This window comes from Scyliorhinus torazame, chromosome 11 (genome assembly GCF_047496885.1).
Source record: "Scyliorhinus torazame isolate Kashiwa2021f chromosome 11, sScyTor2.1, whole genome shotgun sequence".
In the NCBI taxonomy this organism is placed as follows: Eukaryota; Metazoa; Chordata; class Chondrichthyes; order Carcharhiniformes; family Scyliorhinidae; genus Scyliorhinus; species Scyliorhinus torazame.
The window spans coordinates 100,762,896-100,790,556 of NC_092717.1; the positions used below are offsets into that span (position 1 = coordinate 100,762,896).

Below are 27,661 nucleotides of genomic sequence, written 5' to 3' on the forward strand. Positions count from 1 at the left end.
TTTTATTTTCTGAATGTTTTTATTTAACTACATTAGCATTTGATATAGAAATGGTATTTCTAAGTTAACACAGGCTGTAAAGATCAGTGTACATCACCTCTAGCTGGATTGTGTAATGTAGACATCAAACTTGCATATTCAGAGATATAACAAGAGGCTCAGCAGAAAAGAATGAAATTAATTGAAGTTGGGTACTTACAGTTAAAGCAAAATACTGCAGATGTTGGAATTTTGAAATGAAAAGAGAAAATGCTGGATAAACTCAGAGGGTCTGGAAGCATACATGCAGAAAAACAAAGTTGCTTTCCTTTTTTTTAATATTTAGAGTACTCAATTCATTTTTTCCAATTAAGGGGCAATTTACCGTGGCCAATCCACCTAGCCTTCACATCTTTGGGTTGTGGGGGCGAAACCCACGCAAACACGGGGAGAATGTGCAAACTCCACACAGACAGTGACCCAGAGCCGGGATCGAACCTGGGACCTCGGCGCCATGAAGCAACAGGGTTAACCCACTGTGCCACCGTGCTGCCCCAGAAAAACAAAGTTAATGTTTCAGATGTAAATGACTCTTCTACAGAACTGTAGTTCTGTACTTCTATAGTTTTGTAGAAAGTCATTTGGACCCAAATCGTTAACTCCGTTTCTCTCCACAGATGTTGCCAGACCTGCAGAGTTTATCCAGCATTTTCTGTTTTAGTTTAAGTATGTACAGGTCTTTGAACCAAAGTGATTCATATCTAGACTTATTCAAATGCATGAAAGCATTGTTAATGTGCTGTAACCCAAAAACATTAGGATGAGACAGCAGTCTACTACCTAACATTGGCTTCAAATACAAAAGTGAACAGATAAGTTTTTGTAGTTCTATAATAAATGGGTTGCATGGTGCACAAATTTCTTTAAACTTCCCATTTTTTAAACCTTGTTCTCTGAAAATAAAAAAGTGACAGTAATTATCTTTACTACAGGATGCAAGTTACCACAATGTCTTTATTGATCAATGTTTTACCATGATAATAGCAATGAAATTGTAGCTACCACAGCTCTTCCTCAAAGTTATTTTTACCAAGAATTTGATTAAGTTCATGCCAACGGGTTCTATGATAGTCTCTTTTTAAGGAACAGGAAGGCTAAATACCCTATTCCTCCCAGCAAGCTTACAATAAAACTTGCGCCCAAAAATGATGGAGCACGCTTTTTAGCAACTCGAAAAGCAGTAGGCAGTACTGCTGACAGTAAAATGTTGTTCACATTTCCCAAGACCTTTCGGAAAGTCCTTTGCTGTAACACACGATCATAATAAGACTCTAAATTTGGCCGTTTTCCATTCCCCCAATATTTTCTGGCAAGTCCAAGAAACTTCAGCCGGTGCAGTGTTACACTGAGAGCTACATCTGCAAGGCTAAAGAACTCACCACAGAGCCACGGCTGAAATCCTTCTTCTGTTTAAAAAAAAGATAAACTTGATTAATATTTCCATTAATAACTGTATATTGTAAGTTGTATTACTTGAAAGGTTTTACAAATTAACACAAGACAAAAAGCATTGTTTTATCATTCAAACATAGCCTTTTGATAAAGGTACAAATAGATAAAGCAAATATTGCAGTTAATTTTCAGACTTAAATTTTCAAAATGTGATTTGCAGCACATGGAAATAATAATCCACTTTAGATTCTATTTCATTGTCCACTTTTTCCTCATTTCTGGCCAAATATGCTACCTTCCTATATATATATATATATATAAAAACTGGGAGGGATAGTGTGGATCACTTCCTGAATGGTAATGTTGACTGTTAACTCAACAGGTGTTTGGGCAGATGTACTAATGTAAATTCTTCTTCTCTGCCTTCAAAATGGAACATTCTAATGTGACAGAGCATACACATAGTCCAAATTCACTTGTAAGATTGGTATATTCCAAAGTAGTTTAATGAGCCTGCAAGCCTGTCCTAAATATTGGCAAATGCCTAACAAAAACATCAAATTAAACAAATATTCAACTTCTCAGTGCTGGCAGTGGAACCAATTTGCACAATGTTTGTTATGAATTCTGAAGTTTAATTAACCAAGTGACAAAACTGATTCCCTTCCCATGAGGTCCCAATAACCCCAGCATTAATCCAGGCAATTTCAAACACAAGCTGAGGCTGAAATCAGAACTGAGAGTCCATTGTTAAGAATCCAATGCTCAACTACTACAACCACTTGTTTAAGATTTAATCAGACAAAATAGAAAATGATAATTGCACTTTAACAAAAACGTTAAATCTTCAGGGCTCTGAGATCTTCACCTTACTGATTTGAAGCAGAAGCTTCCACCGGGGTATTAACTCTAGCATCTGACTCCTATTTGTGGACAATGGCGTTCTGCAATGGCTTAGTATATTTATCTTATGTATTGTTGTGATTTAGATCTCCCAATTTAACAATGTGTGTTAAATTAGCTAAATTGGGATGCATTAAATGAACTGTAATTGGCCTCAGGCACTCGTGTTAGTAAAGGAAAGATTCAGCTACTCCTGATTACTACCCAGCAACCTCTATGTACGCAAGTTTGGATATTAGGCAAGGATGATATTTCACAGTAATTTCTCTCATGGTTGAATAACCTGCAAATGTTCACTCGCATGCGAGAAGGATAATGTACCTAACCTCCATGTAACTGAGCCCCACAGCAAACAAAATTCGCAAAGATTTTTTGATATATATATACTAAAATAGCGCTTGCATTTTCCAATTAAGTTATTTTGAAACTGCAAGTTTTTCCTGGAACCACACAATAAAACAATGCACAATGAAATACGGGGAGGAAAACAGATGTAGTTTTTACACGGTATAACTTTACCAAGTATTTTTTTTAAAAGATCAATTTCAAATTAGGACCAATGCCTAATTTTCATGAGCACCGTGAACTTAAAGTGCCTTGCAAATAAGGAAACACCCCAAATCACTTCATAAGAGACCAGAGGGCACCAAGCAGGAACTGCGAGTAAAGTTATATAGTGTCTGAAGGTGAGGAGAGATGTTAAACAGAAATATTTAGAAAAAATAAAATTCCACAGTACAGGGTCAAGGAGGCCGAAATCTCTGCTGCCAAAATATTACAGTTTCGCAAGAGTGTATACTGCTGAACAGATTAACTGAGTAAGGCACTAAGTCTCCAATTAAGAAATTGGCACCTGCCAAATATGGCATATTTCTGATCTCAACCAAGCCATTGTGGAGTGATGTTTCCCAATAGGAGGTGGAGAAAATCTGAAGACAAGATACCTCAGGCTGAATCACACTTGCAAAATTTTCCAAAGTAACACAATGAAAGTTCCAAGATAGGAGATTACCTGCCCCATAAACAAGCTAAAGAATGGAATGAGGGGAAAACAAAAAGCCAATGAAAAGCAGGTGTCCAAATATAACGTAATCTATTTGTTACAAACCTGGAGTTTCCTCAATCCTTCGCTGTAACTCAGTCTCCACCTGATCCAGAACATTTTCCAGCTCACGGAATATTTTTTTCAGGTAGTTTACATTATCATGGTCCCGTATCTTGGACTAAAGATTTAAAAAAATATGAAAAGGGGAACTGGGTTTATACAGGAGAAGATTAGGGTGAATAATACTCTGCTTCTGAAGATTTTATAAATTAAGAGAGCAGTGAAACTCCATTGGTAGTGCTCAGTGTGCTAGGGGATAATGTGGTGTTTTCAGCAATTGAATATTTGTGCCATATCAGCAAGTTTCCTGTACTCTGGACATTTTCCATTGCCTGCAGACAAATATTAGCCCATTGATGTACAATAGTAGTGCAAAAGTTATAATATATAGATATATATTAAATTCAAAAGATTTGCAGACCCAATAGGGATGGGGTTCCATATTCTGGATATCGTCTGGGAGTAAAATTGCAACACAATTCACACAAATAGATGATCACTGGAAATGTTACAAGCTAGATTTTGACAAGACTAAACTGTAGGGACAGGCCAAACAAAGGGATTACTTGTGGTCTCATTACTTGGATATTTAACCTATGGTTTTACTCATGACAGAGTATTGCGCCCTTTGGTAACAATTTTCCACAGTACATTTGCTGGTCTGTATTTTCAGTCAAAATTAGTTTGGCTTTTTGCCAATGTCTTTGTTAGCAAGCTAATAATTTAAAAGTACATTTTAAAGAGAAAGCGCATAATGCCAACATCAAATAAAACATTTTTTGTTAATTATATAAGCTCTTACCTTAATTTGTTTCTGTTTTGTTAAATATGCTTCACGCAATTCTGGGTGTTCTTCAGCAAGTTTTTTCAATTCAGATTCAGTGTTTCCAATTTGGCCTGAGAAAAAAAATGAAATGAACATTATTTTGAAAAGGCAAATGGGGTTGGAGTGCAGGGAAAGGAAAAGGGATTCAAATTCAACAGTTGAGGATCTGGATTTGCAAAATCATACTCATATTTTTCCAGATTTTTTCATCATAGTACACTATCAAGAAAACCTGACACTGCACTTTTTTTCCCTTGGGATGTGAGAAAAGTTGGCTAGACCTGTAATTGTTGCTAATCTATTGATTAATTGCCCATCGTATTTTAACTACACCAAAAACTGTAACCATCATGAAGTAATTTGCTTCTGTGCCTACCTTAAATCGCTATCACATAATTAGATGTAATGATTCTGCTATGATTTACCAGCCTTTTTGTTCTAATAGCTTGCATTTATATAGCACCTTTAGCATGGAAAATGTCCCAAGGCAATTCACTGAAACAGAGGGTGTTCAGGAACAGAGTTCCAAAATACAGGTAAAACAGCTGACAACTCTGTTACCAAAAGAAGTCCAGAGGGAAGAATTCTCAAGATGTCAGAATTGAAGGATCAAGGGTTTGTGTGGAATACATGGCTGGAACTGGTTGTAATGGTAGAATGATGCAGATCGTGGAGATCCGTAAATTATTTTTAATTTTTGGTAGAAGTAATAAATATAGTGATGTTTCTTTGGAAAAGCGCAGTTAAGGTTCTTTAACTTGTTAAATCTATCAAAAGAATTCTCTGCATAGCAATATAACTTCAAGAACATTGCTACCCACTGAATAGATCACACAATAGCATTTTGTGTTTCCCTTTGGTAAAAAATAGATTTATTCTGCAGCATTAATCACAATGGTTGGAATGCAATAATTTAATAAAAGGGAATAAAAAACTATTTCTACCCAACAATGAAAATTGAGCACATTTTTAATGAAAATATTAACATAAAAAGTGCAAGGCTTTTGTAGCACTCACAACCAAAATCTGAACAGTTGACAGCAACTTCTGGATTGGCGTTTAACTATATGGAAGTACTCCAAGGATTGCTGCCCAATTTACAGCACAATAACATTGAGGCTATCAGCGCTCAATGTTATTTCCAACACAAAATCCAAGCCATAGCGCAAAATTAGATGTTCTGAATAAACTGGAAAGCTGGAAAATTACTTGTCATTTCACAATATAACATAAATTTCAGATAGTAAGTCACAACATTTCAGATAGTAATTCACAACAACGTATTAATCCTAAATTGCAGTACGAAGCCAAAGTTTTTTAAATCTAGACATGTTGAACCATTTTTAAAAAGTGAATCAGTTTTAATACCGCTGCATTAAATAATTCTACACATAATTGCTACAATTATATTTACCATTAAAATCCAAGAAAATAATAACTGAGCTCAAGGCAGGGGACAGAATTCATGATGTACACAGCATTATTAAATAAGCTGTTTCTTCCCAGACCTTATTATGGCACTAAAACATGCGCTAAACTACTACAATCTGTTGAAACCAAAACCTTTCTAAACATTTATTGAATAATATCCCCACCTCCATTAGATCATAATGCAACACTACTTCATAGGTCACCATATCACCCACATAACTTTTCTTCACCTGAGCAGATATAAAGTGCTCACAAACTATTTGAATGAGATGATTTGCAGCCAGACTTCAGCCTGTTCTACCCTGAATACTCATAACTTGTACATAGGGACCTGGGTTCACCTGCAAAGATTGTTGAAGGTTGACAGAGTAATTAGCAAAGCGTATGGGATGCTGGGCTTCTTAGTGGCAGGAGATTTATGCTGAACCCTTATTGAGTTCTGGTTTGGGTCACAACTATAGTATTGCATCTAGTTATGGTCACCAGACTTTAGGAAGGATACAAAGGTCTTTGAGGGTGCAGAGGAGATTTACCAGAATAGTTTCAGGGATGAGGGATTTTCGATACAAAGTTAGGTTGGAGAACTGGGATTGTAGTCCTGTGAGATAGGGAGAATATGGGAGATTTGATAGAGATGCAGAAGATTATGACTGATTTAGATAAGGCAGATGAAGAAGGTTTTGAGCAAGAGACTCAGGAGGGGTGTGAGAAATTATTTTATGAGTCAAGCGGTAATGATCTGGAACTTACTTCCCACAAGGATGGCAAAAATAGGTTCAATTAACAATTTCAAAAGGAAATTGGATGGGAATTTGAGGGGCAAATAGATTTGCAGGACTATGGAAATAAAGTGAGCTGGAACACTCAAAAGCCATCATTTATTTCCTTCTCAAAATATATTCAGGTACATACCTATAACCAAAAGGCACGATAAGCACCACAGGGGCGATGTGATGTTAAATTATAATTATCACAGTTGTGCCTCTAGTGTTATCATTAGCATTACCCTCCTCAACTAAGCAATGCAAACATCAGTTCTCTCCAATATAGGAGGCTAAGATACCATCACTAACACGCCCTCACAATTTTGTATGGGATGCAAAACATGTGGCCCTATGTTAAAACGTAAATTAATCTACATGTTTTAAAACACACAAATTTTCTAAGTCACACTTCATCTGTAATGTTAAGATAATGTATCAAATTTAGTTTGGTGAAAATGTGCAAGACGGTCTCTTTGCTGACAGAAGATTAGCTTAGGTGTATGCAAGCATAATAATTTTAGAGAGCTCCATTTGGGTTTAAAACCCAACAAAATAAATCATTGCAAGGAAGGTGGTGGTTTCCATCAAGATTCAAACTATAGATAGAAATGCTCAATAAACTGTAAAGTTTACTGAATTTTCAGCCAATTAGTATCACAACGAACAGAGAGAAATACATTTTCACCCTTCAATTGTGTTGCTTGGTTCTACTTACTGCGAATTCTAGTGGTTGCATATGCAGGAATCATGGAGTCCAAAGTTAACTCTGGGTGAAGAATGCAACCATGAGTATAGGCGTCCATGGGGAGAGAGTCCAGTAGTTCTCGATAATGTTGTACTCGTGGATAATACAGGCTTCCTTCTTTTGGCATCAATTTGGGGATATTTGCTGAAAGTACAATACACAAAGGACACTCTCAGTAAAGCAGTCAAGTTGCGAAGCAAAGCAAAAATGGGGCATAAAACACACAGTACATTCAATAAAAGCAATAAATAAACAAACAAAAAAAATTATTTTGTCTACTACTTAAAAGAGGCATTAACCGATTTATTTTAAATATCTAATATCCCAATCTGATTTCAATCCTAAATTTCTTTGAACTAAGTCTAGGAAATTCCGTATTATACCAAATATATTCTAATTTCCATCAAGTAATTGTTTAAACATTGAAACAGCACATTACAAGCATATTGCAGAACATGTTACCTCAAAACTGACACATTCCAGCTGTTGAGCCTGCTAGGTCTACATACTGTACATTAGTTCAAAATCATTATGATTTGATGTAACAAAGGAATAACTGTAAAGAAAAAGACAAAAAATATGTAAACGTATTCAGGAAATCAAGCTGATTTATAAATCCTCAACTTAATATGAAAATAATGTGAAAATAAATATTAAAATGTCAAATGTGAAATCAAGTATGGAAAACTCTCATGTAATATGCATATACTGAAGCACGTTTAATTAGAAACAAAATCACATACACATGCAAGGCTTTCTTTCAAAGCAACAAGGGCGAGTTAGCAATGCTGCTAAAGACTAGGCTAAAGCTGTTCAATTGAGGCATCAGATTTACAAGAAAAATATGGTCCAATTTAAACGTGTTACATGGATATAATTTTTTGTTCAAGAGATTATTAGATACATTTTCTTGACAATTCAATGGTTAAATACACTGTGTAAGATGGTAAAGAGCCCAGAGTTGCACTGATACCACAGTAAGCTCAAGAGTTCAAGTGCACTGTCACTCAAAAGTCCCACAACCAATGTAAAGTCCATCTTAAATTAGTTGATGGCAGCCACTGGTGCATTACAATTGGCCTTAGCATCCACAGGCTCCAGAGAAAAAGGGGGGACAAAAGTAAGAATTCCCACTCTAAGCCACTCAATTCCATGTCAAAATATTATTTTTGCAAATACTAAGAACACAAGAATTAAAATGTTTTTTGGGGAGTATTTCTTCCAGTTCTGTATTACGTTACTTCTTTTGGAAAATGTACAACTTTTCTTGAAAACAAATTGTACACAAATACTATTTCAAAAGTCTCAAAATAAAACCCACACCTTCTATATCATATCATAAAAAGCACTGCAATTGGTCACGGATTCCTGTACGCAACAAATACAGACCTGTAACTTCCTCAGAGTGGAAACCTCCGTCAGATGGCCACTCTCGGCAGAATTACCTTCGCTGGGATTCCGAGGCCCCTGTCTCGCCCAATCTTCCTCACTCAGGCTGGGCGAGACAGGAACAGTGAAGTGCACCCCCGGCAGCAGCGTCATGGAGTAACTGGGGTGCAGAGAGGGAAGTCGCCCCCCCTTTTTGCAGCAAGGTCAGGGGGATGTGGGGTGTTGTCCCAGTTACTCTGGAGTTAGAAGTGATTTGTTTCCTCTAACTCTTTCAGAGCAACTATTAGGGTAAAAAGGGGCGGCACGGTGGCACAGTGGTTAGCACTGCTGCCTCATGGCACTGAGGACCCGGGTTCGATCCCAGACCCAAGTCACCGTCCATGTGGATTCCGTCCATGCACATTCTCCCCGTGTCTGCGTGGGACTCACCCCTACAACCCAAAAAAATGTGCTGGATAGGTGATTGGCCACGCTAAATTGGCCCTGAATTGGAAAAAAAAATTGGGCACTTTAAATTTATTTTTAAAACTATTAGGGTAAAACTGGCAGAACCATCTGAAGTTAGAGATTTAAATCGCCTCTGTCGGATGGTTCCCAGCCCAACGCGATTGTTCAGAGGAAGTCAGCAATTGCCAGGTAAACCCTTATGTGGGAACTTCCTAGAGGGATTCCCCAGCACATCATTTGGGTACCCCCCCAAATGCAAAGCTGGAGATCTAGGAAGTTATGGGCCATAGATTTAGTTTTGTAATAGGAAATGATACCTAATAAAGATGCAGTTCTAAATTCTCTGATTATTTACGGATGGGTCAACAAGCAGGCATGCATTCCATAAAACTACCTTCAACTCAGCAATATACCAATCTCACTGAGAAAAACCATATGGAAAAAAAATAGCCATTCATAATTATTACAGCAGGGGGTGCTGTACTCTACATTTAAATGAAACAGTGACTGCTGATTCTCAGAGGCAAACTAAGTCAAGCCATTAACAGACAGCTCATCCACAAAGACATCTGTACATTTACATTTCAGACTCTCTCAACTACTTACACAAAATGGATTCTGTAATTTATATTTGTGAATGTATTGAGAAGCAAAATTTGTTGTCTTGACAGAAAATTTCAGACTTTGATCACCCTCACTTAAAAACTCCTATTTACAAGATACCTGGAAAGCCTCAGCTGGTCAAGACTTTATTTCCTTAAATCAATCACGACTCTGTCTTCAACGGCTCCTTCAAAGACAAAGATTGTGCCAGATTGCCAGAAGTATCCTCATTGCACACAATTAAGATGGGGAAGCCTCTGCCAGAATGTGCATGTGGATGTGTAGAGCACAAGACATCCTGGTCACCCACTGCATCTGGATCTATTTCCAGCCACATAGACTCATCTTGCCACTGACAGAAATGGACGCGAGGGTGAGACTGATGACGCACAACTTGCCCCCACTACAAACCAATTCAAGCACAATTCATGCTCACCATCATCTTTTTATCATTTGCTTGTGTGGACCTCAGGTGAGCAGACTAGGTTTTGGTTTTGATGACCCCACAATTAAACAACCTGTTGATATTCACTGTTCAAGCTGAAACATGGACAATGGCGACTTATGGAAGGTCACTGCGCACTTCGGACCAAACCACGGTGAGAGGATGAAAGAGAAAGGAATTCTGCTAGACAATGAAGGTGAAGGCATTTTTGTTGAATGAATCACCTAATCTAGACCTTAATTCATATCAGGCTTCCAAATCACATCTTCACAGAAAGATATACACATAGTTTCACTGAAACAAAGTATTTCCTTAAATGTTACCATCTTCAAAGGTGTTCTCCAGGTAGTCAATGATCTGAGTGGATTCACAGATAATGTTGTCGCCATGAATTAACACAGGTACCTCTCCTGCTGGGTTCAAACGCATAAACCAAGGTTCATTGTGCTCACTCAATGGTAGGTTAACATCATACTCTTCACATTTTAGACCCTTTTCTGCAATAACCAAACGAACCTGAAATGCAGAAAAGTGATATCATCAACACCATACATGTTAATCCTTTCACATATCAAGTACCTGAATCGTTTATTGCATAGATGTGCGTGATTTTTGCTTTCTTAATTAGTTTTCATACCAAAACGATAAGTGTGCACAAGGTGTCTGTCTTAAAGCATGCATGTGAGCAAGTGTATTCAAAAGCTTGCATGAAAATCATTTAAGAACAATGGTCATCCTAACCTGCAGCCATCTAAATCATTATCCTAGAGACCATCAGGCTCTCCAGCTGCCACCTCAGGTTAAGTCCAAAAGAATCATAACTGAGTTTAATCTGAGATTTCTTTCTCAAAGCTATTCTATTCTATTGCAAGACCACATTCTTAGACCTCCATAAACTACCCACCTCCCTACTGTGGCCCAAACCTTGATCCATACCTTTACCAGCTGTCAGCTTACCTCTCTCATGCTCTTCCAGTCAGTATTCCTGTTTCTACCTGCCAACCTGCACTCATTCAAAACTTCACTGCTCGTGGCTTCATTTGCACAAAGTCCAAAATTGCAAGTATCCCATCCTACCAAGTTCCACAGCCTCCCAGTATCCAAGCAAAATTAGTTGTGGAGTGAAGCAAATTGGCTGTTGACTAGCATCTACAATGGAGGGATCTTAGGAGGAGGCTGAAATGAATCATCCAATGTGATGGTCAATAGTTGTAGATTCTTCAGCCTTGTCTTTTACACTCACTGGCTGGGCTCCAGCATCATGGACGGGGATGTTTATGGAGCCTCCTCCTCCCTTCAGCAGTTTATCTGTCCACCACAAGTCACAAACAAATGTGGCAGAAATCCAGCTTTGTTCTGAGCCATTGTTGGTGGAATTGCTTTGCTCGATGCTGCTTCCACTGTCCTGCATTCCTAGCATACTCTTCTGTGGTCAACATTTACCCTGTCTTGAAGGTAATGGTACAGAGAAAAGTATGCTGCAAGTTACAGATTATGGTGCATTTGTGTATGTGCTGCCATGCCTGGTGGTTTGATGGAAGAATCTAGGGTACTCACTAATGGGTTTGATTCTGAGAGTAAGATTATTTCAAGCTATTGCTCAACTAGTCTTCTTGCACAGCTCTCTTAATTTTGGTGCATATCCCCTAATATTAGTGAAGTGTTTGCAGGGATAACAAGGGCTGAGTGTGACTTTGTCATCTAGGTCGCAACTAAGTTGTCCGTTTAGTCGTATGCTTAGCACACTTCTTTGCATCAGTTTGATAGGGACTGGGCTACATTGTAAGGGGGGGGGGGGGGGTCTGACCAGGTCACACCTGAATGGGAGAGGTGGGAATCCTGGGGGGTGGCAGGGGTGGAGCATGTAGTGTGCAGCTGGGACAGTTGTTTTTAATAGTTATTCTGGGTTTAGAAGTGATTTTTTTTTATCCCCTCTAACTCTTTCAAAATAACTATCAGGGTAAACTGGCAGAACCATTCGAAGTTAGAGATTTAAATTGTTTCAGTCGGATGGCTCCCAAGCCCAATTGTCCAGAGGAAGTTAGCACTTCTGGACAATTGACGAATAAACACTTGTAGGAACTTCCTAGAGGACGGGTACCCCCTAAATGTGACGCTGGGAAGATATGGGCCATAATGATTTGTTGCATAACCAGCTTGTTTCACTAAACTGTGTGTCAGGCACTTCGATATAAAGATCTAAGGAATTAATATAACTCCCTGGGTAGAGCTCATCCTATAATGGCAGTCTAAATGCTTATTTCAATTACAATTTGCAGTTTCAAAGTATTCCACCATATTGCTGACACTTACAAAAAAAGTCTCAATTTTGTCACATGGTTCACATTTTGAAAGTCTATTTTGTCTCGGAATTTGTTTCTGCAATGATATTTATTTAGATTTAATTTTAGAATAAGTGATGAAATCTGATATATCAATATCAAGACTTACTTGTCTAATCTAGATTCTTTTATTTTCCACGTGAATTTCCAGGAGGGGGAGGATCCGGAGACAGAGAGCCGCACCTAAAAGAGCTATACAGTCCAATCCATGGCTCCAGAACGGACTGACTACTTCTGAGAAAAACCTTGTGCCATCACCAGAAAGAGGTCATTGATTTTGAGTATTTTTCTCATTTGTCTTTCAAAATTCATGGAACTTTAGCAATTCTCAGGGCAGCACAGTGGTGTTGTGGTTAGCACTGCTGCTTCACGGCACCGAGGACCCGGGTTCAATCCGGCTCTGGGTCCCTGTCCACGTGGAGTTTGCACATTCTCCCTGTGCCTGTGTGGGTGTCAACCCCACAACCCAAAGATGTGCAGGGTAGGCAAATTGGCCATATTTTTTTATTAAAACAGTAAAAAAGATATACAAGGCCAAACGGTACAAACACTCATTTTGTGTTGGAGGAACAGGATCTCCTCCCCTTAGTACTAATGTACGGGGAGGGGGGGGGGGGTGGATACTCTGATTATTAAAACAGTTCACAACACGTTTCTACAAGAAACAAATGGTACAAGCACTAAACTTTGCGCTGGAGAGACCAGATACCCTCGCCTCTGTACCAACAGATGGGAAAGGGGGGGGGGGGGGGGGAAGAGAGGGGAAAGGGGGGGGGGGGGGGTGGGGAGGGAGGGAGTCGGAGTGTTGGTGAAGAGGAGGCTCAATAGGGCACTGCCTGAACTATCTACAGAGGTAGAAAAACAAAAGAACCTTCAATTATGATGTGCCAGATTCTGGGAGTTCCCCAGAGGGGGTGAGGGGCGACATAGTGTTAGGCACGAGTGAGACCCACACCCTGCTACAGAACGTCTCGTGCACCCTGCGCTCCCGACACTGGGCGGCTGACAGCACTTCGGACAGTCGCCCTCCGGGCCCGACTCCTCCATGCTAAATTGCCCCTTAATTGGAAAACAAACTGGGTACTCAAATTGTAGCTTTAGCAATTCTAAAGATTTAATAGTAGTAGTAGCATGGTTTACTAATAGTAGTAAAGCTTATTAAATTGGCTGGTATTTCCTATTTATCTGAACAGGGAATTTAAACCAGGCAAAGTAGAACATTGATTGAAATAAGAATATAAACACAGGAAAGAGTAGAGGCATTAATTAAAATTTAATCAGTAAAATTAAATGCTGCAATGATGGCAGGACAGCTGATTTGTGGCAGCTGCAGTATGTTGGAGTTAGTGGTTACCTGTGGTTCAGAAGCCATTCATGTGTGATGGGGGGGGGGGGGGGTAGAATTCAAATTTATGTAGTGGCAATAGGGACATCTATTGTTAAGAGGATGTACAGTTCTCTGGAGCCAAATGAATGAGTCCAGAAGGCTGTATTGCATGCCAAATGAAGTATCAGGACATCTGTTGTGGGATGGAGAAGAACGTGCAGTGGGAGGGGGCAGATCCAGTTGTTGTCGTACACGTGGGTACCAATGACATAGGTAGGACTCGAAAAGAGGTTCCGCTGAGAGAGTATGAGCAGTTTGGGGCTAAATTGAAAAACAGAACTTCACAGGTAACAATATCATAATTGGTACCTGAGCCATGAGCAAATTTGAGCATGGTCGCATTAAATGCATGATTCAAGAACAGAGTGAGAGAAACTGGTTTCAATGGGCGGCACGGTGACACAGTGGTTAGCACTGTTGCCTCAGAGCTCCAGGGTCCCGGTTCAATTCTGGCCTTGGGTGACTGTGTAGAATTTGCACTTTCACCCCGTCTGCGTGGACTTGCTCCGCTCGGATTTCCTCCCATAGTTCAAAGATGTGCAGGTTAGGTGGATTGGTCATACTAAACTGCCCCTTAGTGTCCAAAAGGTTAGATAGCGTTACTGGGTTACGAGGATAAGGTGGAGGCGTGGGCTTAACTCGGGTGCTCTTTCCAAGGGCCGGTGCAAAGAACAAAGAAAATTTCAGCACAGGAATAGACCCTTCGGCCCTCCAAGCCTGTGCCGACCATGTTGCCCGTTTAAACTAAAATCTTCTGCACTTCCGGGGTCCGTATCCCTCTATTCCCAACCTATTCATGTATTTGTCAAGATACCCCTTAAACGTCACTATCGTCCCTGCTTCCACCTCCTCCTCCGGCAGCGAGTTCCAGGCACCCACTACCCTCGGTGTAAAAAACCTGCCTCGTACATCTCCTCTAAACCTTGCCGCTCGCACCTTAAACCTATGCCCCCTAGTAATTGAACCCTCTACCCTGGGAAAAAGCCTCTGACTATCCACTCTGTCTATGCCCCTCATAATCTTGTAGAACTCTATCAGGTCGCCCCTCAACCTCCGTCTTTCCAGTGAGAACAAACCGAGTTTATTCAACCTCTCCTCATAGCTAATGCCCTCCATACCAGGCAACATCCTGGTTAATCTCTTAGCACCCTCTTCTCGATGGGCTGAATGGTTTCCTTCTGCACTGTAAATTCTAAATTCATGCAGTACCAGCAACAGTATTAGGGAAAGTGGGAGCTGTATCATTCGGATAGTCTTCACCAGAATCATGCTGGGACCAGTGTTCTGGCGAGTTTTATATACATAGAAACACTCATGGAAAATAGAAGCAGGAGGCCATTAATCCCTTTGAGCCTGCTCTGCCATTCATTATGATCATGGCTGATCGAGTTCAAAACCCTGATCCCGTCTTCCCTCCATATCCCTTTAACCCCAAGAGCTATATCTAATTCCTTCTTGAAATTACACAACATTTTCGCCTCAACTACTTTTTGTGGTAGTAAATTCCAGACTCACCACTCAGGGTGAAGAAATTTCTCCTCGCCTCAATCCTCAAACCATGACCCTAGTTCTGGACTCCCGCACCATTGGGAACATTCTTTCTGAATCTACCCTGTCGAATCCTGGTAGAATTTGATAGGTTTGTACGAGATCCCCTCTCACTCTTCTAAACTCCCGCCATCCGAGGAATCAGCCTGGTAAACCTTCGCTGCACTCCCTCCATAGAATGAACATCCTTCCTCAGATAAGGACAACAAAACTGCACACAATACTCCAGGTGTGGCCTCACCAATACCCTATACAATTGTAGTAGAACATTCCTATTCCTATCTCAAATCCTCTTGCTATGAAGGGCAACATGCCATTTGCCTTCTTTACTGCCTGCTGTACCTGAGCGGTTACTTTCAGCGACTGATGCACAAGGACACCAAGGTCTTGCTGAGTATCAATTTACACCCATGCAAATAATAATCTGCCTTCCTATTTTTGCTACAAAAGTGGATAATCTCACATTTATTCACATTACACTGCATCTGCCATGCATATGCCCTCGCTAAACCTGTCCAAATCCCGCGGAAGAAACTGTGCATCCTCCTCATAGTTCACACTCCCACCCAACTTGTATCATCTGTAGAGAGGGCTTTGAATAAAACAGTGGGGCAAAGGATCTGATGAGACGAGATGTAATAAATTAAAGAGAGCAGTAAAGGCAAGAGAGCAAGGCAGAAATAAGAGAATTGGTAATGAGTGTGGCAGGAAGGGACAGACCATACAAACGTAAGTGAACCAGCAGATAAGGCTAGGGGTTGCAAAAATAATTTTAAAAAACAGAATTCAAGACACTGTCTGAATTAACACAGCATTTGTAATAAGATGGATGAATTGGCAGCACAAATAGAAGTAAACCCATGTCCTCATTGCCATTACGGAGACGTGGCTGCAGGGTGGTCAAGGCTGGGAACGGAAGGGTCAAGGATATTGAAAATTAGGAAAGAGAGGCAAAAAGGAGTGGGGCGGCACTTCAATTAAGTGCATCAGTGACAGAGTATCTTAAATTAGAATATCAAGATGTAGAATAAGTTTGGGTGGGGCAAAGAAACAACGAGGACACCCAGCATTGGTAGGAATTGTTTATGGATCACCAAACAGTAATAGCAATGTAAGGCACGGTATAGATAAAGAAAGAGAATGTAGTATATGAGAGTAAACTAGTGAGAACTATAAAAATGGACCGTAAAAAGGAAAAGATTAACAAAGACAAATGTGGGCCCGGAGACAGGAGAATTTATAATGAGGAAAAAGGAAAGGAAATGGCAGAGAAACTAAACAATTACTTTGTGTCTGTCTTCACGAAGGAAGATACAAAAGATCTCCCAGGAATACCAGAGAACCAAGGGACCAGTGAGAAAGAGGAACTGAAAGAAATTAGTTAAAAAAAAGTAATATTGGAAAAATTAATGGGACTGAAAATTGCTAAATCTCCAGAACCTTACATCCCAGTGTGTTTAAAAAAAGGTGACTGTCGAGGTAGTAGACACATTTGCGGTCATTGTTCACAATTCTGGCCATGGCCAAGGTTCACAGTCGGAGAATAGGAGGCAGGCCATTTAGGAATGAGATGAGGTTTAAATTCTTCACTCAGTGTGGTGAATCTTTGGAATTCTCTACCCCAGGAGGGGTGTGGAAATTCAAGTCATTACGTTCAAGACAGAGATTGATCGATTTCTAGATATTAAAGTGAAAGGGTTAAAAAAGCAGAATCCCCAAGCTGCTAACTGCTGAATTCTCACAGACTGCAGAGACAGAATTTTTTTTTTAATAGGCACTAGCTGCCTTCTAAAGGAAGGCTTCAGTTACACAGCTTGCACACAAAAATTAAATTGATCATTATGCAGCTGCAACTTGTGTGTCTGCTAAAACGAGGAACAATGGAAAGGGAGTTTGATACACCATTCATCAAACATATTTCTATCTTATTCATGTCTGGAAGTTCGTAGATATGGAGAGAAAATGCATGCTTCATGATATTATAATTAAAGTAGATGTGCAGAAATTAGAATTGGCTGTAATCTCAATAATTGTGAATGGATACAGAATTTCTAAATAAATGTACACTTTTGATTGGTACATGCTAATTACTTGGAAGATGAGCTGAAGGTATAATTGCCACAATATTTCTTTGCTCTGGGAGCTGGCAAGCCACGTGGTGGAAGTTTAGCTCCCCTTCTATAGCTTAAATAAAGATCTTGAACTCGGGCACATGGTGGCGCAGTGGTTTGCACTGCTGCCTCACAGTGCTGAGGACCCGGGGTTGGGCCCGGGGCACTGTCCATGTGGAGTTTGCACATTCTCTCCGTGTTTGCGTTAATTGGGGAAATTAAGATCTTGAACTGGAACTCCAAGAGTCGTCTGGTCAGTTGGGAGAGAAAGGTACACTATAGTTGAATAGCTGTGAAATGGCCACAATATAAAGATATCAAAAGAATATGGGATAGTGGAGAAAATGGCTTTGAGGTAGATCATCAGCCAGGATCTAGTTGTATGGCAGAGCATGCTCGAGTTCGCACAGGGCTAAATCGCTGGCTTTGAAAGCAGACCAAGGCAGGCCAGCAGCACGGTTCAATTCCCGTAACAGCCTCCCCGAACAGGTGCCGGAATGTGGCGACTAGGGGCTTTTCACAGTAACTTCATTTGAAGCCTACTTGTTACAATAAGCGATTTTCATTTCATGTCCTAGCCCTGTTCCTATTTCCTATCTTCCCATGCTCCTTTGTTTTTTCTGAAGACACTGGTAATTCCAACAGTGGCAGCTGGTCAAGAGGTTATTATTCATACTTGAAACTCAATGGTCAATGCCAGCTGAATTATTGGACTGTGGAGGACAACCTACATCACCTCAAACATATTCCAGCAGTGATCGTTGTAGGGAAACCAGTGTTCTGAAACCCAAAGTAATTTAATGTCAAGCTCAGAACTCGCAACACACTTCAGACTTTCCCTGCATGCGCAAGCCAGGAGTTGACTGGTTCTGTGTCTTTATGTTCTTTGGGCCCAGGACAATGCCCACATAGTTTTTCATAAAGAGTGGAGGGGAGCAAATAATCTGGTCAGGTGAATGGGTGCGAAGCACCTAGCCAGCAAGTGTCCCAATCAGGGTAGAGAAAGTTCCCAAACAAGGCAGAGGGGAAAGGCAGGGGTCCCAAAAGGAAGTTCCCAGGTTAAGGGACTGAGACAGAAACAGATCCCAGTTAAGGAAAAAGAAAGCAGAGAAATAGGCTCCTTCTAAATAGGAAAAGCTGCTGTTCAGAACTAGATATAGATTTATGTACGGTATATTTGTATTTGTGGATGTTAGGAACAAGATATCGTTTTTTTCGGTTAAAAAAAGATAAATCCTAGGTTTGTTTCATTTTAAAGGTTTTTTTTTAAGTGGAGCCGGGTTTCCAGGCCCTAGTTGTATACTTGCAATTTTAATGAGGCTTTACAACTCTGAAGGTAAAGAGATGGGTTACCAAGGGGCTGGTAATTTAGGCAAGTTAAAACAAACACAAAGGTAGAAAAACTCATACCGTTACCTGGCAGCAGAGGATCAGTGAAGACTCATACGGAGACAGGGAGACACAAAAAAAGCAGTTTTACTTTCAGCTGGTATGGGTGTACCATAGATTGAAGACAGAGGTCTGAAAATAATGCCAGACTGAAGAAATTAGTTTAAATGAACTCATATGCATTGCTCTAAAGTTACAGCAAATTTAGAGTTTACTGGCTCTCGAGGGAAATACTAATTGTAGAAGGACGTCTAGTGACTGTTCACAAGTCTACTGGAAAAAGAGACATCTTTGCAATTGAACCTCTACCCTTGGTGTGGAAATAGTGGTATCTCTTCACTGGAATATTGGGTCTGTAAATGTATTTGCTGGGTTAAAACGAGTAGCTTGAGTTTGAATCTTTTTTTTTCTTATTGTCTGCTGAAATCTTTCCAACCTTTTTGTTGTTTTGTGTAATACAGTTCATGATTCTTGTTCAATAAATGTTTTATCTTTGTAATAAAACGTCAACAGCAGACTCCTGTGGATCAGTTCAGTAAATACCCTCCAGGATTTAAAACAAAAAATATGTACTATCAAGCCAGGTTCCAGTCTTGGATCTGACTTGCCAGTAATACCATCGTCTGGGATCATAAGACTGTAGAGAGCAGATTTTAAGTGAAGAAGGTAGCCAAAGGTTGGTGACTCAATGCTGCGGGCCACTGGGGCAAAGGTACCCCTTGGAACAGTAGTGTTCTTCTCAGCCCGACTGAAGATCTGAAATTGTGCTCGTCAGTTGATGCATAGGTGTATACTCGGGAATCCAGGGGAACAGAATCTTGGGAAGACGAGACTGAAACACTGCGAGGTGGGCCGTAGTTGATGCCATCTGAGACTGGTAATCGAGCAGGATTCGAGAAATGCCCTGCAGATCCAAGAAGACAGCTGAAGATTGTTAACTGTGCTGCGGGCCATTGGGGCAAAGGCATCCTTTAGAAGCAGGAGTGTTCTGCTTGGCACCGCCAAAGAGCTGAAACTGTGCTTGTGAGTTGGTGCTTGAGTGAGCATTCAGGAATCCAGGAGAACAGAATCTCAAGAGGCAATATTGAAACCCTGGTAGACCACTGTTGAAGCCATCCAATTTGGAGTGACTGTTGTAAAAAATTTCAATGCGAGATCTTCGAAGATAGAATCCTGAGTGAGAGCGGGAATTTCAGAGAGATTGGTTGACTCACAGTTAAGGATGTCTGGGTAGCTTGTTAAGCAATCGAGGGGTAATCCAGGTTGCATCTGCCATTTATTGTTTAGTGTAGTTTGACCACAGTCACCTTGTTAATTCAGATGTACCTCATATTTATCCTGAATGTTAAGAGTACCAAATAGATATTCTAAATGGTTTTATTTTCCCAACCTTGTATACTAAAGTTTATTTTTGTTTATTTAAAGCCCTTGGAAACTTGTGGTTTCCTTTGCTGAACAAGTATCTTAAATCTCAAGCATTGCCTACTTTAAACAAAACGTTATTGGTCCCTAACCTCAGCTTGTTTTTAAAGACAAATAAATTCACAAACATTTGGAACCAATTCGATTTCTGCACCATCAATCAACCACTTCAAAAATGGACACATAAACAAGGGCAGGCCTACATAAGGCAGTTCACATTTTCTGCAGGAATGTTGCAACAGCATACGTGACCAAATTCCTGAAGTTTTGCCTCATTATAACCTTAACAACATCTTTAATGCTAATAAAATAGGACTTTTTGCCCTGAAAAAAGCTGTATCCAAACAGCAAATGTACCCAAACAGCAAAAAGGTTAAATCATGAATAACCACGTTTTTGCTAACATAATCGATAAGAAAACAGAAATTGCAAAATTATCCCTAATGGTTTGGTTAGTCTACTGGCAACCTAAAAACAATGCATGGATGACTGATGTTCTTAAGAGGTGGAGTAGCTGCATCTCTCTGCTAAAAGCAAGGCTTCACATTAGAGAAAAGCAGCCCGATCGTTGATAACTGTGCAGCCAACAAGAACTGCCTGCATCTAAATGCAATGATCCTTTTCAAGAAAACATACAATTCCCTTTTGAAAATGATTGAATATGCTTACAGTAATTAGCCTTTCAGGCTGTACTTTCCAAATTGTCCTTTTCCAAACTATGTAGAAACAGGAGGGCCACCTGGAGCAACACACCTCTCTGGGTGGAGGATCCCAGCACCTGCACTTAAACAGCCTCAAGTCTGGAGAAGCGGGACAACCTTTTGCCCTCTGGCAGTTTCCAAAAAGGACAAGTATCCCAGTTGGATATGGACTTCAGTCAGCTTGTCCATCTAAAGAAGGCATCCTCCAACCTCTGGGTAATCTCTGGACCTCAAGGGAAGTCTGGCTCTTTTTGGATTCCACCACTTATCTTCAATACAAAGGAAATAAATGGAGTAATTGATGTTGGACAGTCCCAGGAACCATCAGGGGTAATCGGGGTTAACGGTTTCTGCTGCAAATCTCACCGATCTAGGTAAAACATCAAGTTTTCCTACTCTTTTATAAAGACAAATCCAACTCTTGATATCACAATCAGAAAATCTACAAGCCTCAGTAAAAAATGTATCATACATTTCACACAAAAGTGTGCCAAATTCTTCAGGTCTAAAGAACTCATACTTGACTTGAAACATTAACTCAGTTTCTCACCACAGATGCTGCCAGACCTGCTGAGTATTTTGCATTCACATTTAACATAAATAGAAACACCTAAGCGACTTCACAAATGGAAGATGGTAGGAAAAAGGATATGAAACATGGAGACAGATTAGTAGAATAACAGGGACTGATGGACTTAGATAGAAGTCTTGAGGAGAGTGCCACCAAAGGATTCACCACTGGTGAGATTAAGAGAGGGAATTTAATATTTTTTTAAAATCAGAATGAGACTGAAGAATTCCCAAGATGATACGATAAGACTTGGAGCAGGCGCATGTTTTGAGGGTAGAATGAAACAAGTCTATGAATATATTTGGTAAGAATGAGTTTAAATTTAATCTGTTGTGCGATAAGGGCTAGTTTAGGTCAATAATCGATGAATGGATCTTTGTGCAGGACAGAATATAGGTCGATGTGTTTTGGACAAGTGATGCCCGTAGAGAATGGAGGAGGGCATTAGGATAATTGAGTCTAGAGATGGCTAAGAATGGATAAGGAGTGGCAGAAGGGTAGCAATGTTGACTCAAAAGAAAAACGTGGCATTGGTGCCCGGCAGGGAGTGCGCTGCCAGGCTTGGGAAGTGGAGTTGAAAAAGCCCTTGGGTCAGATTGGGGGGGGTGAAGAGACTCGCCACCAGGGCTGAGAAAGAGAATAATGAAGAGGGGGAAAGAGGGTGAGTGTATGTGTGAAGAGTGAGGGGGCAAGAGAGAAACAACAAGAGCACCTTCATATCCATACACCAGTACATACCCTCACCCATTCTCGAAGTAGGTGAGAGTGTCTGAGCACCCCGAAACTTGGACACGCACGCGCGCACGCACGCACGCGCGCACGCACGCACGCACGCACGCACGCACGCACGCACGCACGCACACACGCACGCACACACGCACACACGCACACACGCACACACGCACACACGCACACACGCACACACGCACACAGTCATTTTTATTACTTAGTTTTTATAACTATCAATTTGTTAGTTTGACATTGGTTTATCTTTGCTCAGCAAGTTAGTTATTTTCTTCGTACTCAACTTTATCTTTGAAATAAGTTGGGGGGGGCAATTATGGCATGCGGGGTGGTTACGGCGGATGGGAGGGGGGTTGAGAGACCCTCAGTCTGAATGGTAATGTGGAACATGCTGGGTTTGGGTGGGCCAGTGAAGAGGCGAGAGTCTTTTCGTATTTAAAGAGCTTGAGAGCCGACATGGCGCTGCTGCAGGGGACCCATTTGAAGGTGAAGGACCAGGTTAGGCTTCAGAAGGGTTGGCTGACTCGGGTGTTTCACTTGGGCTTTGGTAGCAGGGCCCGGGGGTTGCTGGTAAGATAGTTAGGTTTCACATGGAAAAGATGGTGGCAGATACGTTATAGTAACAGGTGCTTTGTAGGGGAGGTTGGCGGTGTTGGTTCGCGTGTATGCTTGAATTGAGATGATGTGTGATTTTGGTGGCCCTCGCGAGCCTGGACATGGAGTAGTTAATTTTAGTGGGATTTAAACACAGTGTTGCATCCGAAGATGGATCGATCTGAGCCGCGCTCGTTGATCCGGGCTTGTGGGGGGGAATGTTGGCAGCATTTATGAAGGAGATGGAGTAGCGGATCTATTTCTTTATTATGGGGAGGCCATTATTGTCAGGGGTGAGGAAAGCGGAATACTCGGCGATCGATATTTCACATCATGCTCTGCACTTGGTGAATGTGGTCTTGGAGAAGGGGCCGGCGTGGAGCTTGGATGTGGGGTTGCTGGCAGATCCAAGTTCTTGTGTGAGAATGACAAAGATGTTTGCCGATTATGTGGAGTTCAATAAAAATGGGGAGATCTCAACGTCGGTGGTATGGGAGACACTGCAGGCGATCATAAGGGGCGAGGTCATCGCGTTTAAGATGCAGGTGGGTGGGGAGGCAAGAGAGGAGCTTCAGAGGTTGGTAAGATGAAATTTTGGAAACGGATGAGAAATATGCGGAAGATCCGACTCTGGAGCATTAAAACGGAACTGCAGATGCAGTTTGACCTTTCATCTACAGGGAAAGTGGTACTCCAGGTGGGGCGGGCGAAGGGTGTGGTATACGAGTACAGGGAGAAGGGCAGTTACTTATTGGCGGGACAGCTCCACCGGCAGGCGGCCTCCCGGGAGATTGTTCAGGTTCGGGATGGGATGAGGGAGCTGGTAGCTGCGTCAGAGACGAGTAGGGCATTTGAGGAGTTTTATAAGGGGTTGCGTTACATAGGTCGGAGCCCCGGGGAATGAGTCAGATAGGAGGGAGTTTTTGGAGGGACTTGAGTGGGACAGGAAGATAGGGCAGGGTTGAAAGAGCCAAGTAGGGATTGAGGAAGTTCAGGTAGCGATAGGAAAGATGCAAGTGGGTAAAACGCCAGGGCCAGATGGGTTCCCAGTGGAGTATCATAAGAGGTTTTTGGATAGGTTGGTGCCACTGTTGGTGGATATGTTTGAGGACGTGGTAGCTATGGGGACGCTTCCAGAGACGATAGGACAGGCATCTATTTCACTGTTGTTAAAAAAGGATAAGGACAGCGCATGTCTCCTCGTGGTAGGAGGAGGTCCTGTCGGTAATGGGGTTGAAGGGTGGGGTCGCCTCGGCGATTTATGGGAGGATTTTTGGAGGATAAGCTGTCTATGGAGGGGGTTACGGCCAAGTGGAAGGAGGAGTTGGGAATGGCACTGGAGAGGGACTGTGGTGTGAGGTGCTGCGGAGGGTGAATGTCTCAACCTTGTGCGCAAGGCTGGGGTTGGTACAGTTGAGGATGGTACACAGGGCGCATTTGACGAAGTCAAGGATGAGTCATCTGTTTGAGGGCGTAGAGGGTACTTGCAAAAGGTCGGGAGAGGCCTGGATAGTCATGGGCACATGTTCTGATCCTGCCCGAAGTTGGAGAAATTTTGAGGGTCGTTTTTCAGCACCATGTCGGGGATCCTGCATGTGGATTTGGAGCCAGGTCCCCTGGGGGCCATATTCGAGGTGTCAGACCTGCTGGAGTTGCAGACAGGAGCTGGGGCAGATGTTTGAGCCTTTGCTTCATTGATCACTCGCAGGCGGATTCTGTTGGGGTAGAGGTCAGCTTTTCCACCCTGTGCCTTGGCATGGCTGGGGGATCTAATGGAGTTCTTACATCTTTGAGATGGTGCAATTTGCCCTAAGGAGGCAAATAAGGGGTTCCACAAAATTGGGGTTGGTTTATTTTGCATTTCGGAGAGGGGGGAGAAGGGAGAGAGGGGGAGAAGGGGGAGAGGGGGGAGGAGAGGGGGGGAGGAGAGGGGGGGAGGAGAGGGGGGGAGAGGAGAGAGGGGGGGGAGGAGAGAGGGGGGGAGGAGAGAGGGGGGGAGGAGAGAGGGGGGAGGAGAGAGGGGGGGAGGAGAGAGGGGGGGAGGAGAGAGGGGGGGAGGAGAGAGGGGGGGAGGAGAGAGGGGGGAGGAGAGAGGGGGGAGGAGAGAGGGGGGGAGGAGAGAGGGGGGGAGGAGAGAGGGGGGGGAGGAGAGAGGGGGGGGAGGAGAGAGGGGGGGGAGGAGAGAGGGGGGGGAGGAGAGAGGGGGGGGAGGAGAGAGGGGGGGGAGGAGAGAGGGGGGAGGAGAGAGGGGGAGGAGAGAGGGGGGAGGAGAGAGGGGGGAGGAGAGGGGGGGGAGGAGAGAGGGGGGAGGAGAGAGGGGGGAGGAGAGGGGGGGGGAGGAGAGGGGGGGGAGGAGAGGGGGGGGAGGAGAGGGGGAGGAGAGAGGGTGGGGGAGGAGAGAGGGTGGGGGAGGAGAGGGGGGGGAGGAGAGGGGGGGGAGAGAGGGTGGGGGGGGAGAGGGGGGGGAGAGAGGGGGGGGAGGAGAGGCGGGGGAGGGGGAGAGGAAGAAGGGGGGGGAAGAGGAAGAAGGGGGGGGGAAGAGGAAGAAGGGGGGGGAAGAGGAAGAAGGGGGGGGAAGAGGAAGAAGGGGGGGGAAGAGGAAGAAGGGGGGGAAGAGGAAGAAGGGGGGGGAAGAGGAAGAAGGGGGGGGGGAAGAGGAAGAAGGGGGGGGGGAAGAGGAAGAAGGGGGGGGGGGAAGAGGAAGAAGGGGGGGGGGGAAGAGGAAGAAGGGGGGGGGGAAGAGGAAGAAGGGGGGGGGGGAAGAGGAAGAAGGGGGGGGGGAAGAGGAAGAAGGGGGGGGGGGAAGAGGAAGAAGGGGGGGGGGAAGAGGAAGAAGGGGGGGGGGAAGAGGAAGAAGGGGGGGGGAAGAGGAAGAAGGGGGGGGGAAGAGGAAGAAGGGGGGGGGGGAAGAGGAAGAAGGGGGGGGGGGAAGAGGAAGAAGGGGGGGGGGGAAGAGGAAGAAGGGGGGGGGGGAAGAGGAAGAAGGGGGGGGGGGAAGAGGAAGAAGGGGGGGGGGAAGAGGAAGAAGGGGGGGGGGAAGAGGAAGAAGGGGGGGGGGGGAAGAGGAAGAAGGGGGGGGGGGAAGAGGAAGAAGGGGGGGGGGAAGAGGAAGAAGGGGGGGGGGAAGAGGAAGAAGGGGGGGGGAAGAGGAAGAAGGGGGGGGGAAGAGGAAGAAGGGGGGGGGGAAGAGGAAGAAGGGGGGGGGAAGAGGAAGAAGGGGGGGGGAAAGAGGAAGAAGGGGGGGGGGGAAAGAGGAAGAAGGGGGGGGGGGGAAGAGGAAGAAGGGGGGGGGGGGAAGAGGAAGAAGGGGGGGGGGGGAAGAGGAAGAAGGGGGGGGGGGGAAGAGGAAGAAGGGGGGGGGGGAGAAGAGGAAGAAGGGGGGGGGGAAGAGGAAGAAGGGGGGGGGGGAAGAGGAAGAAGGGGGGGGGGAAGAGGAAGAAGGGGGGGGGGAAGAGGAAGAAGGGGGGGGGGGAAGAGGAAGAAGGGGGGGGGGGAAGAGGAAGAAGGGGGGGGGGAAGAGGAAGAAGGGGGGGGGGAAGAGGAAGAAGGGGGGGGGGAAGAGGAAGAAGGGGGGGGGGAAGAGGAAGAAGGGGGGGGGGAAGAGGAAGAAGGGGGGGGGAAGAGGAAGAAGGGGGGGGGGGGAAGAGGAAGAAGGGGGGGGGGGGAAGAGGAAGAAGGGGGGGGGGAAGAGGAAGAAGGGGGGGGGGGGAAGAGGAAGAAGGGGGGGGGGGAAGAGGAAGAAGGGGGGGGGAAGAGGAAGAAGGGGGGGGGAAGAGGAAGAAGGGGGGGGGGAAGAGGAAGAAGGGGGGGGGAAGAGGAAGAAGGGGGGGGGAAGAGGAAGAAGGGGGGGGGAAGAGGAAGAAGGGGGGGAAGGGGTGGACGAGGGGATTGGACAGGGGGGTTTATTTTTCAAATTAACTTTGGGTTGGTAGGTCGAGGGGAAGGTTTCTTGTTATTCGTTTTGTTTTGGGTTTTGTTTTATGTATAATGTGTAGAAAAGGAATAAAAATATATATTTTAAAACTTTATCATTGAAATTCATTAATCTTACCAAAATCTGCCCCTTGAGTGAGTAAAAATTGAAATGTGACCAAACTAATAGATTGTAAATCTCCATTCTAGACTCATTCAGGACGTTAATTAGATGATCTCCCTCAACCCGACCTGATCCAAGATAGTGTAAAGCCCAAAAGGTTTGATTCTGCACACTATCAGTGAGAGTGGTCCAGTCTCCATTCACGTCCATTACATGTACAAATATCACCAGTCATCACCGGCATGAATGTGTGCAGAGAACAATATCATCCGGAGCCTCCTGTGATAATACATTTGACCCAGGTTAAACCCACCTTAAGATGCAGTTTCGGAAATAGGTCAGTCACCTCTCATTACATGCCAGAAAAACATCAGGCACCATAACAGTAGAGTTGAAGGTACAAAAGAGGAAAAACATGCCCAACATTAAAAGCCCAGCCCGAATCACTCTCCGTTATCCAAAATAATCTCACCTTCTGCGAACAGAAAGATTGCGACCAATGGTACAGAACCAGTTTGATGAGAGACTTCCCGGGTTTTGGGGTGACTTGTAGTGACCCGTCACCTTGATCCGGCCTTCGCACCTCCATCTCTCGACATTTTCCATCCCCAGTCCCATCAGCCGCCATCGCGCCTGCCGCCGACTCAACACCTGGGTGCGCCGTGCACCCGGGGCATTCTGGGTAATGTAGTCCATGGAGTCGCTCGGCTCAGCCACGCTAGGTTGT

General features: G+C 43.5%; 1 protein-coding gene across 2 annotated transcripts; it reads right to left on the reverse strand.

Moving 5' to 3' along the window:
* Positions 1-27,597, reverse strand: gdap1 (ganglioside induced differentiation associated protein 1). 2 transcript variants are annotated; one of them, XM_072467534.1, is made up of 6 exons: positions 27,407-27,597; positions 10,413-10,605; positions 7,176-7,349; positions 4,242-4,336; positions 3,443-3,557; positions 1-1,445 (listed from the first exon to the last, which is right to left on the reverse strand). In XM_072467534.1, exons 1-6 carry the CDS (start codon positions 27,560-27,562, stop codon positions 1,102-1,104), a joined length of 1,077 nt encoding a protein of 358 aa, XP_072323635.1. In that variant the 5' UTR covers positions 27,563-27,597; the 3' UTR covers positions 1-1,101. The 2 variants fall into 2 exon arrangements, with proteins under 2 accessions (XP_072323635.1, XP_072323636.1); XM_072467535.1 differs by lacking the exon at positions 27,407-27,597 and adding an exon at positions 7,668-7,761 and having other exon boundaries at positions 10,413-10,440.
* Positions 27,598-27,661: the final 64 nt, after the last annotated feature.